Source organism: Triturus cristatus, chromosome 2_1 (assembly GCF_964204655.1).
Source record: "Triturus cristatus chromosome 2_1, aTriCri1.1, whole genome shotgun sequence".
NCBI lineage: Eukaryota > Metazoa > Chordata > Amphibia > Caudata > Salamandridae > Triturus > Triturus cristatus.
This window is the reverse complement of record NC_140581.1, coordinates 461,891,640-461,906,757: the sequence shown is the minus strand read 5'-3', so window position 1 is coordinate 461,906,757 and position 15,118 is coordinate 461,891,640. Positions and strand designations below refer to the sequence as shown.

Here is a 15,118-nt window from a genome sequence, read left to right as displayed (position 1 = left end):
CTTCTGATCAGTAGCTATATGAAGTTAGTTATGGATACTGACATGGACCGCTCAGGTCAGTGCTCCGACCGGCCCTTCTCAGCCCTGCGCCTATATTGGCTATAGGATTGTGGGCTGCAAGATGTCTGACAACTGCATTCCACTTCCAGAGACGACACATCTTACTTCATGGCACCCAAAACATATGCCTGTATCGATCATTTTCTAGCAACCCTGGCCATACAAACCCTAATATCAGACACATTAATTGCTCCCCGGTCATTATCTGACCATGCTCCCCTATTCCTTGTGTTATGCCTTGACTTCAGCCACCCCTGGACTTCCCGTTGGCAGCTTAAAGCTTAAAGACTCCCTGCTTCAGTCTCAGTCCACAATAGTTTCCCTTTGCAAGGTGATCGCAGGCTATCTTCACACTAATGATACATGGGAGACATATCTGGCCTCCATCTGGGGAGCTTTGAAGCTAGTAGTGATGGGGGAGTGTGAGACCGGCCTCGTGGCGTGGGCCCTCCCGACCAGCAAGTTACTCTACAACCACGCCGAACCTCGTGGACACGGCCTTCCGGCTCCCGTGGGCTAGCATCCCGAGGGCCGACCAGATCCCCAACACGCATGCCCGGCCGAGGGAGAGCGAAACCCCCCCCAAACCAGACCGAGAGGCGCCGACCCTGTCACACCTCTGGTCTCTCCCCCGAGGGAGGTTTCGATCGACCACCAGGCCCCCGGTGAGCGGGGCCTCGCCTGCTGGGTGTCTGGAGTCCCTCCCAGACCCACCTGAACAGATCAAAGGGCCGAGCGACAGGAAACCCTGTCACACCGCCCCCCAGGCACCAGACCCCTCTCCGCGAGGACTCCGGACTTCAAAGAGGAGGGGAAGTATAACAAGGGGTGCTGAAGGGACGGGAACAGAGAAGACCTGGACTGACGAGAGCCTGCTGACCTGGTCGCGGCTCGATCGCTCACCGAACAGAAGAACGCTACCCGAACTCTGAACCATCTGAGCCCTGCTGACGCTGTCGCGGCTCCCCGAACTCTGAACCATCTGAGCCCTGCTGACGCCGTCGCGGCTCCCCGAACTCTGAACCATCTGAGCCCTGCTGACGCCGTCGCGGCTCCCTGAACTCTGAACCATCTGAGCCCTGCTGACGCCGTCGCGGCTCCCCGAACTCTGAACCATCTGAGCCCTGCTGACGCCGTCGCGGCTCCCCGAACTACGACCCTCCGGTGCCTGCTGAGTGACTCGCGGCCCGCTCCTCCAAGAGAAACGGCAGAGATTGCCGAGAGAAGCAACATCCCCTCAGCTCGAGGATTGAGAGCTGTGCGCCGGATATCTCGCAGAGACACTGATCCAAAGACTGTCCCGCTACCCTTTCCCTCCTCACGAGATCGCTGCCGCTTGTGGCATTAATTCTGCACCTGCCTGCCGGATCATAAAGATCCCTGACAACTACCGATAAAAGCATCTTGTCTTACAACGAATTACTGTGTGGTGTCCCTCTATCCGAAGAGAGAGTAAGCGCAGCGTGTGCGATCCTAGGTACGAGACCCTTCCAGGAAGGGCCTCCCTGCTCTTGCTCGGCCTAACTCTGGGTAAGGTGGGCCTCCGGGTGGTCGGGAACGCATTCCGCAGCCTTCCCGGGGAACGCCTTCCAACAGGGAGCTCATAGTTATCACCGTGGCAAATAACCGCTGTCGACAAGTCAATAGGCAGAGCCTGGAATGGACAGTCTCAGAACTCAAGACTACACACAAAAGGACTGCGCACCCAGGGAATGGAGGGAACTTGAAAAAGCATGGCTACTCCTCACAAGCTTAGATCTTGATAGAGCAGAATATGCAATGGTGCGCTTGAAACATACATTTTATTTGGGGAGTAATAATCCCTGTGGATGCATGTTAGTTCAACACCTTTGGGCCAAAATTCACTCTGGGTCAATTAAGGTGATCCGAACCAGCCCATCAAAGTAGGCTTGCAATGATTTCCAAATAGTGTCAGCATTACAGACTCTCTAAGGTTCTCTATATGCAACCTCTGATGGTTCCAGCGGAGATCCCTCAAGTTATTTACACAATGTCACACTCACTTCCCTCCCAGATTGGGACTCCGACGGACTAGAGCCCATCGCCTCAACTCACTAACGCCTGATTGAGCCAGATCAAGCAGTCTTTATTCCCACCCGCCAGTGTGGTGACAATACCAAATGCCTCCTGCATCTTTTAGATAAGGCCCAAAGATCTCTCCAACGGCACCAAAAAGGCATTTGATTGAGTACACTGGCCATACCGGTTTGTAACGTTACAACAATTTGGCCTTGGTAACTTATTTTGCAGGTGCATCTAACGTGCCCTGCAAGCTTCTGTGAGAAACGATGGGGTAACATGCCTGCCCTTCCCCATCCAGTGGGTTACACAACAGGGGTGTCCCCTGTCCCCCCTCCTTTTTGCCTTGTACATGGAGCCCCTGGCACATTGGCTTGGGGCAATCCGGCTGTCTGTTCGATTCTCTTTGGCAGATACCACCACCTTATCAGCCTTTATGCAGATGATGTAATTTTGTCCATCACTGACCCTATGACCTTTCTCCTCGCACTCGTAACGGAGCTCCAAGCTTTTCGTGAGGTCTCTGGATTTAAAGTAAATATGTAGAACTCCCAGGTACTGAATGTCTTTGTTACCTCACCTCATGAGGCACAGCTATGCTCCATGTTCCCTTTTGAATGGGCAACTGACTCCAGTATCAAGCTGGCCCGGACTCTCCCTGTTAGAAAGGGTAGACGGACCGGGAGGGTCGGCCGGGGTCAGGAGGAGAGGTCTCCGGGGAGAGCCGTCTCCAGCGATCGTACAGACAAGTAACTTCCCCCCCACAGACAGATACCACACACGGATAAGGTTCAGTGTTCTTTATAAGCACTTCTTAAGGTACGGTTGAATGGTACAAGGAGGTCTGGACTCAGGGGTCCCCTCGATTCAAGTCTCTCAATGCAGGGTAAGGGGGAGCGGGACAGTCTGTTTACCAGTCAGGTAGTTCGGATGAGATGATGACTAGCTCACAATCCTCGAGCTTGGTGGTTTAGTTGGTACGGGCCGCGGCAGCGCCAGCAGGTCCCGGTCGAGATGGTCGGGACACGGTCCGCGGCAGCGCCAGCAGGTCCCGGAAAGATGGTCGATGTACGGTCCGCGGCAGCGCCAGCAGGTCCCGGTGAGGATGGTCGTTACAACGGGCCGCGGCAGCGCCAGCAGGTCCCGACGAGGATGGATGTTGCAGAAGGCCGCGGCAGCGCCAGCAGGCAGGACGATGGTTCACAAGAGCGGGCTACGGCCGCACCAGTAGTCCGTCAAGGCTGAGTTCTCTCGGTGTCTCTCGACTCCAGGATACAACTGCCTTCCTGCTCCGGAGTTGCCCCAGTTATAGGGCAGGCGCTCTTTGATGTCCGGACCCTCGCACTTGGAGGTCGGAGGGCCCGGGATGAAGGTGTCCAGACACCCAGCAGGGGGTGGAGCCAGCGCCTGGGGGAGCTGGAGGCGATCGGCACCTGGCGGGGGAAGAGCTCTTGACACTTCGTCCTCCCATTGACCTGCCAAGTGGTCCGCTCACCTCCTGGGTGGATGGTGGTGCCGGGATGTCGGGGCCGGTCAGGCCCGGGGTTAGGGTCGGGGCGAGGCCACGCGGCCTCGTGGTGCAGGGCCCAAGATGGCGGCTTGAACCGGCCGGGGGAGCCGGTGGGGCTGGGCCCCGTGATGAGTAGAGGTCCGAGGGCAGAAGATCCGTCGGGAGACGGGGTACAGGTGCTTTTCGTGGGTTATGCCTGGTGGGCCGGAGCTCGGGCCCCGTCGTGCGGGGAGGGAGCAAGCCCTTCGTGTGGCCTGTCCAACATGCGTCCCCCCCAGCTGAAGGCGGGGAGAGTCACCCATCTCCTTGGGGACTCTCTTCGTCGAGGCGGAAAAAGCGGGACAGGCCATCCGCGTTGGCGTGGTCTTGGCCTGGTCGGTGCTCCACAGTGAAGTCCATTCCCTGCAGGGAAATGGACCAGCGCAAGAGTTTTGGGTTCTCCCCCCGCATCTGCATCAGCCACTGCAGGGGTCGATGGTCGGTTTGTACCCGGAAGTGGGTACCGAAGAGATAGGGCCGGTGCTTTTTGAGGGCCCACACCACTGCGAAGGCCTCCCTCTCGATGGTGCTCCAGCGCTGTTCTCGGGCCAGGAGACGTCGACTGATGAAGGCCACCGGCTGGTCATGACCTTCGGGGTTTAACTGAGAAAGGACGGCTCCGATGCCGTGGTCGGAGGCTTCGGTCTGTACCACGAATTCCCGACTGTAATCGGGGGCCTGGAGCACAGGGGCGGTGCACAGGGCGGCCTTCAGCTTCTCGAAGGCCGCTTGACAATCGGGGGTCCAGTTAATCCGCTTCGGTTGGTTCTTGGACGTGAGACCCGTGAGGGGCCCCACGATGCTGCCGTAGTCCTTCACGAACCGCCGGTAGTAGCCGGTGAGCCCCAAGAAGGCTCGGACCTCGGTCTGGGTGACGGGGGGCTGCCAGGACTGGATGGCAGCAATCTTAAGTTGTAGCGGGGCCACCAGCCCGCTTCCCACTTGGTGCCCAAGGTAGGTCACAGACCCTTGGCCAATTTGGCACTTGCCGGCCTTAATTGTGAGGCCGGCCCGCTGGAGGGCCTGTAGGACCTCTTGGAGGTGACGGAGGTGGTCGGGCCAGTGGCGGCTGTATACAGCGATATCGTCCAGGTAGGCAGCGCTGAACTCTTCGAGCCCCGCCAAGACCTGGTTCACGAGGCGTTGAAACGTGGCGGGGGCATTCTTCATGCCGAAGGGCATGACCTTGAATTGATAGTGGCCATCGGGGGTAGAGAAGGCTGACCGTTCCTGAGCCCTGGGTGTGAGGCCGATCTGCCAGTAGCCCGCTGTTAGGTCGAAGATACTGAGGTAGCGGGCGGCCCCCAGCCGGTCGATCAGCTCGTCTGCTCGGGGGATCGGATGAGCGTCGGTCCGGGTGACAGCGTTCAAGCCCCGGTAGTCGACGCAGAATCTCAGTTCAGGTGCGGTGCCGGGGGCAGCGGCTTTGGGGACCAATACAACCGGACTGGCCCAGGGACTGTCCGAGGGCTCGATGACCCCGATTGTGAGCATCTTGGCCACTTCCTCCTGTATGCAGGCCCGTACCCGATCTGGTACGTGGTAGGCCCGGTGTCGGACAGGGGGACTGTCCCCGGTGTCCACGTCGTGCAAACACCAAGGGGTGACCCCGGGGGTGAGGGAGAACAGGGTAGCGAACTGCAGCAGGAGGTTCCGGCAGCCCTGGCGTTGCTCCGAAGTGAGGGCGTCAGAGAGCCGGACCCCGTCCACGGAGCCGTCATTCTCCTGAGTCTTCAGAAGATCCGGGAGGGGTTCGGAGTCTTCCTCTGCCCCACTGTCCGTAGCCATCAGGAGGCTGAGTTCTGAGCGCACAAAGTGTGGTTTGAGTCGGTTGGTGTGGAGGACCCGAAGGGGGTTCCAGGAGGTCTCCAGGTCGATGAGGTAAGTGACGGGGCTTTTGCGCTCGACCACTTTGAAGGGCCCCGTCCACTTATCTTGCAAGGCACATGGTTCGGTGGGGGACATCACCCATACTTGTTGTCCAGGCTCGAACTCAACGGAGGAGGCATTGTGATCATACCACCTCTTCATGTCCTCCTGGCTGGCCTCGAGGTTCGCCTTGGCCATCTCTCTGAAGCGCCGGGTCTGATTGCGTAGGGCCAGGAGGTATTTGAAGACGTCTGGAGGGGTCTTTAGGGGGGCCATCTCCCAACCTTCTTTTACTAGGCTGAGGGGCCCTCGCACAGGGGGCCCGTACAGGAGTTCGAAAGGGCTAAAACCGAGGGACTTCTGGGGAACTTCTCGGTAGGCGAAGAGGAGGCACGGGAGTAGTACATCCCACTGGCGACGGAGGGGCTCTTCCAATCCCCCAATCATCCCCTTGAGAGTGCGGTTAAAACGCTCCACTAGTCCGTTCCCTTGGGGGTGATAGGGGGTCGTGAATCTGTAGGTGACCCCGCATTGTTGCCAGAGGGACTTCATGTATTTGGATATAAAGTTCGTGCCTCGGTCGCTGACAACTTCTCGGGGGAAGCCTACCCGGGAGAAGATCCCCATTAGGGCCCGGCCAACCACCGGAGCTGTCACGGTCCGTAGGGGCACCGCCTCGGGGTAGCGGGTGGCATGGTCCACCAGTACTAAGATGAACCTGTGTCCTTGTGCCGTGCGGGGGTCCAGAGGCCCCACAATGTCTATCCCCACCCTCTCGAACGGGGTGGTGACCACAGGGAAGGGTTGCAGAGGGGCTTTCAGCTTCCGACCACTCTTCCCGCTGGCTTGGCATGTGGGGCAAGATCGGCAGTGGTTCAGGACGTCGTTCCTCATTTTCGGCCAGAAAAAGTGGGTCACTAGGCGGCTGTACGTTTTGTCCTGGCCCAGGTGTCCAGCCAGGGGGACATCGTGGGCCAGGTTGAGCAGAAAGTCTCTGAAGCAGAGAGGTACCACCAGTACTCGACCGGCCCCCAGCTCGGCGATTCTTTGCTCGCTGTATAGCAGGTCGTTATCCCAGAAGACCCAGTGAGTTCCGGTGGAGTCCCCTGCGTTCTGGGCGCTGGCTTGTTGGCGGAGTCCCTCGAGGGAGGGACAGGTCTTTTGTTCCTGGCGGAACTGTTCTTGGGTGGGCCCCCCTTCTTGACGCCACTGAGCCAGGTCAGGAAGGTTCTGGGGTTGCGCGTCCCCTTCGGTCGTCGGGTCTGGGAGGCTCGCCTCGTCGTTGTCTTCTACTGGGGCGACCGGGGGCGGAGGTGCTGGCCATTCCGGTTCTTCTGATCGGGGGACGGCACGGGCGGCCATGGACCGGGTGGTTACGCAGGCCCAGTCCGGGAGGCCCAGCATCCCCAGGTGCTCTCTTCTCTCAACGGTGGCCCACGGGGAACTCTCGAGGTCATTCCCCAGGAGGCAGTCCACGGGGGCATCGTCCCGGACCGTCACCTTCAACAGGCCGGAGACCCCTCCCCATTCGAACGGGACGCAGGCCATTTGACACATACTCTCAGAGTTGTCTGCCGAGCGGACGGGGCAGAGAATGTTCGGCAGGATCTGCTCGGGCTTCACCAGGTGACAGCGGACGGCCGTCACACTGGCGCCTGTGTCACGCAAGGCCTCGGCTCGCTGTCCATTAATGGTCACCCACTGACCGTATTTCCTGGTGTTAGCGGGTAGGGGAGCCCGTGGGACCATGTCTCTTCCCCCTAAGCACGCCAGGACCATGGCGGCCGGTTCCCACTCTTGCTGGGCCGGCTCATACTCTTCTGGTTCCCCCGATAATCGCTCTTCCCCCAGGGCGGCGGCAGCTACCTGGCGGGGCTTGGGTGTTTGGTTCTGCGGGCAGCTCGGGTCATTGGCGTAGTGGCCGACTCGCTGGCATCGGTGGCACGTGACGTTGGCTCGGAACCCAGGACGCCACGGGGGGTTGCCCCGGTCGGCCGGAGGCGGGGTGCTGGCCACGGGTGTTGCTGGCAAGGCGTCTCTCCCTCGCCCCTGGCCCCCTCCTCCTCCCTGAGGACGGTGCTGGCCTGGGTTGCTTCTGTTCTGTTCGTGTGGCCCCCTCCGGCCCACTCGGGTGCTTTCCCATCGGTCAGCTTCGGCGGCGAGCTGCCGGGGGTCAGTCAGCTTACTGTCGAGGAGGTGCTGCCTGAGCTCGACGAAACAGTTGTTCGACAGGTGCTCCCATACCATAAGGTTAAAGAGTTGTTCGTAGGTGGTGACATGGCTCCCCTTGATCCAACCCTCGAAGGCACGGCTAAAATAGTTCACATATTCTACCCAAGTTGTACCTGGGATCCGGGTGCAATCTCTGAACCTCTGGCGGTACATCTCGGGTGTGAGGCCCTAGCGGGTGAGGAGGGCAGCCTTCATGTGGTCGTAGGACGACATTTGGTGATCTGGGAGCTGCAGTAGGGCATCGCGACCCTCGTTGACAAACCTCCCCCAAAGTCCGGCTCCCCAATCACTCCGGTCGATCCGGTGGGAGGTCATGGCGATCTCGTAGGCTTTAAACCACTGTTGTATGTCATCTTCTCGGACATACTCGCGGACAACATCCTTGGGGATGTGGACTTTTTTCTCGATTGGCCCCGGGGTGTGTGGTCGCTCAGGCACCCCCAGTTCTTTATTCTGTTTCCGAAGTTCTATCTCCGCTAGTTGGCGCTCGTGCTCGAGCGTTATTTTTTTCTCCTCCAGCTCTCTCTGTCTCTGCTTCTCTTCTCGTTCTTCTCGGAGCCGCATATGCTCGAGGTTGAGTTTCTGTTCAGCTAACTTGAGTTCCCCATCCATCTTGAGTCGTGCCATTTCCAACTCGTGCAATCTGGTTCTTTCTCTTTCTCGGATCTCCTCCTGCGAGAGGCCCATTCCCCGCTCCTCGGGAGCCGTGGCGTTCCCCTCTGGTGTGATGCTGCTTTGGTCGGAGGGTCCGGCGACCCCAGTTTCTGTCCACGACTCTAGGGCGTGCTTTAGGTCATCCTTGGTACTCAGGCCGGTGGTAGCAATGCCAAGTTCTATGCAGAATTGTCTCAGTTCGCGGTGGTTGTATTCTTCTAACTTATCCATTTGGAATTTCTCGGTGGAGCTGCTATCTTTGGCTGACATCGTGTTTTTGTCGTGGGGTGAGCTACTCTCTGTACGATTACGCGTTGATTCGGATCCCACCGCTGCCACCAATGTTAGAAAGGGTAGACGGACCGGGAGGGTCGGCCGGGGTCAGGAGGAGAGGTCTCCGGGGAGAGCCGTCTCCAGCGATCGTACAGACAAGTAACTTCCCCCCCACAGACAGATACCACACACGGATAAGGTTCAGTGTTCTTTATAAGCACTTCTTAAGGTACGGTTGAATGGTACAAGGAGGTCTGGATTCAGGGGTCCCCTCGATTCAAGTCTCTCAATGCAGGGTAAGGGGGAGCGGGACAGTCTGTTTACCAGTCAGGTAGTTCGGATGAGATGATGACTAGCTCACAATCCTCGAGCTTGGTGGTTTAGTTGGTACGGGCCGCGGCAGCGCCAGCAGGTCCCGGTCGAGATGGTCGGGACACGGTCCGCGGCAGCGCCAGCAGGTCCCGGAAAGATGGTCGATGTACGGTCCGCGGCAGCGCCAGCAGGTCCCGGTGAGGATGGTCGTTACAACGGGCCGCGGCAGCGCCAGCAGGTCCCGACGAGGATGGATGTTGAGGAAGGCCGCGGCAGCGCCAGCAGGCAGGACGATGGTTCACAAGAGCGGGCTACGGCCGCGCCAGTAGTCCGTCAAGGCTGAGTTCTCTCGGTGTCTCTCGACTCCAGGATACAACTGCCTTCCTGCTCCGGAGTTGCCCCAGTTATAGGGCAGGCGCTCTTTGATGTCCGGACCCTCGCACTTGGAGGTCGGAGGGCCCGGGATGAAGGTGTCCAGACACCCAGCAGGGGGTGGAGCCAGCGCCTGGGGGAGCTGGAGGCGATCGGCACCTGGCGGGGGAAGAGCTCTTGACACTTCGTCCTCCCATTGACCTGCCAAGTGGTCCGCTCACCTCCTGGGTGGATGGTGGTGCCGGGATGTCGGGGCCGGTCAGGCCCGGGGTTAGGGTCGGGGCGAGGCCACGCGGCCTCGTGGTGCAGGGCCCAAGATGGCGGCTTGAACCGGCCGGGGGAGCCGGTGGGGCTGGGCCCCGTGATGAGTAGAGGTCCGAGGGCAGAAGATCCGTCGGGAGACGGGGTACAGGTGCTTTTCGTGGGTTATGCCTGGTGGGCCGGAGCTCGGGCCCCGTCGTGCGGGGAGGGAGCAAGCCCTTCGTGTGGCCTGTCCAACACTCCCTAAGACCGTAGCTACCAATTATGCCACCCTCACCTCACAAATACATGGAGATTTGTCCACATGGAGCTGCCTCCCCCTCTCCTAGATGGGCATAATAGCAGTGGTTGAAATGACAATGCTGCCACAGCCACACATTCTCTATCTATTTCGCAACCTCCCTTTAACCCCATCACACCACCCTCTCCATTGCCACCAGTTGGAAATTAACAAATGTCTGTGGGATGGGAAGAAACCCACCTTCATAAACACCTATTCTATCACCCAACTCAAGAGAAGGGATGGCAGTACCCATGCTACTGTGCTACTACCACACCTCACAACTCAGATTCCTGGTGGAATGGAATTGACCGCTTTCTGAAAAGCACTTGTCTTTTCTGGACTAAGCTGTTGAGGGCTCCAACATATGGGAGGAAGCCTGGCTTCCTCGCAAGCATAGAGCTTGGGGCCTCTACTCCCCACCAATGACTGACTCTGCATTCAAAGTATGGGACTCTATAGCAATTAGGCCAGGCTTGATGACCTTCCCCTACCCCATGACTCTGATTTTGGATATTCCAAACTTTACCCCCAGGGATACGCAGGAAGGGTTTCGGCACTGGCGGGATGCTAGATGTAAAAGCATTGGATGCTTCTTTGACACCCAAGGGATCATCCCCTTTGAACAGCTGAAATCTGATTACTCCCTGAAAGAAATAGACCGCATACAGTACTTTCAAATACAACTTGGATGATGCAACCCGAAATTAGGCTGTATGAAGGAAGGCCCCTGACTCCTTTCAAAAAGTGGGTCCTCCTTAAGACAGACGATAAACGCCTTATTACACAACTTTATGCCCTACTTGGTAAAGGGTTTCCACTGACTAAATTTAAGGGGCAGCTGAGATGAAATGCTGAGCTGGGTAGAAAACTTTCTTCCAAAGAATGGGAAGACATCTACTACAGAACCCCAAACACAACACATAATATGGCAAGCACAGAGACTGCATACAAAATTGTGTCATATTGGTATTTGACACCAGCGAGGCTCCAGGCATGGAACACGCACGTTCGAAGGAAAGTTGGCGGGGGTTTGGGGACACAGGAACATTACTCCACCTTCTATGGCAATGCCCAAAATTAACTTGTTACTGAGATCAAATCCTGACTGACATTGACCACGCCTTCAGTACTTCAATCCAGAGGTTCCCTGTCTACCCTATACTTGGGCTTCCTAATCCCCTGACCTACCCGCTCCACTCTATGAGATAGAGGCAAATGGCTTTGGCCCTGTGGGCAGTTTACCCGGTGACTGCTGACAAGCTTCCCGATTATACCTCTTGCCTCCACAAGCTGTGGTTTATCCTAGGTATGGAGAAATTGTCCCTATTGATTGACCCAAAACACTTCTCCTACTTCAATCTATGGGCGCCTTTCATTCACATTCTCTTTCCTGAATTCCATGAGCTGACATACCCAGCCTACCTGAGGCTGCTACGCCTGATCCCTGAAACTGCCCGTACGAATAGTTAGGCCCTAACCTGATGTTACACATCACAATATATACATCTGAAAACCTTGCTACTTTAAGATACCAACATTACTGACCACTTAGCTACTTATATGGAAGGAGAAGGAATGGAGGGGCGTTGTTGTTTGATTATTTTACGTTTAACTTCAAAATGCCTAAGCAAAGCTGCTGGCCTCAGGGTTGTCGGTGGATCGCTTTGTTATTTAGGATTCAACTGCCTTACGTTACGCTGCCAGCCTCCTAGGTTGTAGGCAACTAGCTGTGTATGTCATTGAACTGATATGTCTTTAATAAACAGAATTGATCCACATTAAACATGAATCAATTTCAAAGATTAAGCTGATTTTAGTGCAATTGAGTTGCTCACTCACAGCACTCTTTAGTACAAACACCTTTTGCCTTCTCTACTCTTTATAGAGAAGGTTGTAAAGGATTTCAATTGCATAGGAAGTTTACAAACAATTTTCCTGGCATGTGTACATACGATTTTGTTATTGGAATCCAGCAGTTTTATAAACAATGGGTTATCCCGTCATCATTACAGGACAATATAAAGAGAAGAACTACTAGAGAGGCCATTGACCTTAACAACTGTGCATAGCAACTTTCACCTTTGATGAGTTTACTGATGCATCATCAGAACAAGCATTTGCAATGCAATAGGTCTCGCATTTATAAGAGTTTGAGCTATTGGCATTGTAAAATTACAATGCCTTTAATTTATGTTTTGGTTTTAAAACAAATAAAAGGCATTGTCATTTACAATGTCAGTAGCATAAACTCGCATAAAAGCAGTGTGCGGCGTGCAGCAGTGTGTGGTGTGCAGCAGTGTGCGGCGTGCAGCAGTGTGTGGCATGCAGCAGTGTTTCGTGTAGCAGTGTGAGGCATGCAGCACTGTGTGGCGTGCAGCGGCGTGCAGCAGTGTGCGGCGTCCAGCAGTGTGCTGCGTGCAGCAGTGTGCTGCGTGCAGCAGTGTCGTGCAGCATGCAGCAGTGAGTAATGCAGCAGTGTGCAGCAGTGTGTGGCGTGCAGCAGTGTGCGGCATGCAGCAGTGTGTGGCGTGCAACAGTGTGCGGCGTGCAGCAGTGTGCGGCGTGCAGCAGTGTGTGGCGTGCAGCAGTGTGTGGCGTGCAGCAGTGTGTGGCGTGCCACCGCATGCAGCAGTGTGAGGCGTGCAGCAGTGTGTGGCGTGCAGCAGTGTGTGGCGTGCAGCAGTGTGTGGCGTGCATCAGTGTGTGGCGTGCATCAGTGTGTGGCGTGCAGCAGTGTGCGGCGTGCAGCAGTGTGAGGCATGCAGCAGTGTGTGGCGTGCAGCAGTGTGTGGCGTGCAGCAGTGTGCAGCAGAGTGCAGCGTGCAGCAGTGTGCGGCATGCAGCAGTGTGCGGCATGAAGCAGTGTGCGGCGTGCAGCAGTGTGAGGCGTGCAGAAGTGTGAGGCATGCAGAAGTGTGAGGCGTGCAGCAGTGTGAGGCGTGCAGCAGTGTGAGGCATGCAGCAGTGTGAGGCGTGCAGCAGTGTGAGGCGTGCAGCAGTGTGTGGCGTGCAGCAGTGTGTGGCGTGGAGCAGTGTGTGGCGTGCAGCAGTGTGAGGCGTGCAGCAGTGTGAGGTGTGCAGCAGTGTAAGGCATGCAGCAGTGTGAGGCGTGCAGCAGTGTGAGGCGTGCAGCAGTGTGCGGCGTGCAGCAGTGTTTCATGTAGCAGTGTGCGGCATGCAGCAGTGTGCGGCGTGCAGCAGTGTGCGGCGTGCAGCAGTGTGCAGTGTGCAGCAGTGTGCGGCATGCAGCAGTGTGAGGCGTGCAGCAGTGTGAGGCGTGCAGAAGTGTGAGGTGTGCCGCAGTGAGGCATGCAGCAGTGTGAGGCGTGCAGCAGTGTTTCGTGTAGCAGTGTGCGGCGTGCAGCAGTGTGCGGCGTGCAGCAGTGTGTGGCGTGCAGCAGTGTGTGGCGTGCAGCAGTGTGTGGCGTGCAGCAGTGTGAGGAGTGCAGCAGTGTGAGGTGTGCAGCAGTGTTTCGTGTAGCAGTGTGCGGCGTGTAGCAGTGTGCGGCGTGTAGCAGTGTGCGGCGTGCAGCAGTGTGCGGCGTGCAGCAGTGTGAGGCGTGCAGCAGTGTGAGGCATGCAGCAGTGTGTGGCGTGCAGCAGTGTGAGGCATGCAGCAGTGTGAGGCGTGCAGCAGTGTGAGGCGTGCAGCAGTGTGAGGCGTGCAGCAGTGTGAGGCGTGCAGCAGTGTTTCATGCAGCAGTGTGAGGCGTGCAGCAGTGTGAGGCATGCAGCAGTGTGCGGCGTGCAGCAGTGTGCGGCGTACAGCAGTGTGAGGCATGCAGCAGTGTGTGGCGTGCAGCAGTGTGTGGCGTGCAGCAGTGTGCAGCAGTGTGCGGCATGCAGCAGTGTGCGGCGTGCAGCAGTGTGCGGCATGCAGCAGTGTGAGGCGTGCAGCAGTGTGAGGCGTGCAGCAGTGTGAGGCGTGCAGCAGTGTGAGGCGTGCAGCAGTGTTTCATGTAGCAGTGTGAGGCGTGCAGCAGTGTGAGGCGTGCAGCAGTGTGAGGCGTGCAGCAGTGTGAGGCATGCAGCAGTGTGTGGCATGCAGCAGTGTGTGGCGTGCAGCAGTGTGCAGCAGTGTGCAGCGTGCAGCAGTGTGCGGCGTGCAGCAGTGTGCGGCATGAAGCAGTGTGCGGCGTGCAGCAGTGTGAGGCGTGCAGAAGTGTGAGGCGTGCAGAAGTGTGAGGCGTGCAGCAGTGTGAGGCGTGCAGCAGTGTGAGGCATGCAGCAGTGTGAGGCGTGCAGCAGTGTGAGGCGTGCAGCAGTGTGTGGCGTGCAGCAGTGTGTGGCGTGCAGCAGTGTGTGGCGTGCAGCAGTGTGAGGCGTGCAGCAGTGTGAGGCGTGCAGCAGTGTGAGGCGTGCAGCAGTGTAAGGCATGCAGCAGTGTGAGGCGTGCAGCAGTGTGAGGCGTGCAGCAGTGTGCGGCGTGCAGCAGTGTTTCATGTAGCAGTGTGCGGCATGCAGCAGTGTGCGGCGTGCAGCAGTGTGCGGCATGCAGCAGTGTGCAGTGTGCAGCAGTGTGCGGCGTGCAGCAGTGTGAGGTGTGCAGCAGTGTGAGGCGTGCAGAAGTGTGAGGTGTGCCGCAGTGAGGCATGCAGCAGTGTGAGGCGTGCAGCAGTGTTTCGTGTAGCAGTGTGCGGCATGCAGCAGTGTGCGGCGTGCAGCAGTGTGTGGCGTGCAGCAGTGTGTGGCGTGCAGCAGTGTGTGGCGTGCAGCAGTGTGAGGAGTGCAGCAGTGTGAGGTGTGCAGCAGTGTTTCGTGTAGCAGTGTGCGGCGTGTAGCAGTGTGCGGCGTGCAGCAGTGTGCGGCGTGCAGCAGTGTGAGGCGTGCAGCAGTGTGAGGCGTGCAGCAGTGTGTGGCATGCAGCAGTGTGAGGCATGCAGCAGTGTGAGGCGTGCAGCAGTGTGAGGCGTGCAGCAGTGTGAGGCGTGCAGCAGTGTGAGGCGTGCAGCAGTGTGAGGCGTGCAGCAGTGTTTCATGCAGCAGTGTGAGGCGTGCAGCAGTGTGAGGTGTGCAGCAGTGTGCGGCGTGCAGCAGTGTACGGCGTGCAGCAGTGTGAGGCATGCAGCAGTGTGTGGCGTGCAGCAGTGTGTGGTGTGCAGCAGTGTGCAGCAGTGTGCGGCGTGCAGCAGTGTGCGACGTGCAGCAGTGTGCGGCATGCAGCAGTGTGAGGCGTGCAGCAGTGTGAGGCATGCAGAAGTGTGAGGCATGCA

General features: G+C 57.8%; 1 protein-coding gene across 1 annotated transcript in view; it reads right to left on the bottom strand.

The window, feature by feature from the left end:
• The window catches only part of LOC146865476 (uncharacterized), a 55,208-nt gene that overhangs the window by 15,878 nt on the left and 24,212 nt on the right, over positions 1 to 15,118 (bottom strand). The window contains exon 2 of the mRNA XM_085640152.1: positions 2,446 to 2,623. Within this exon, the coding sequence (XP_085496278.1) occupies positions 2,446 to 2,623 (178 nt within the window). The remainder of the gene's footprint in view (positions 1 to 2,445; positions 2,624 to 15,118) is intronic.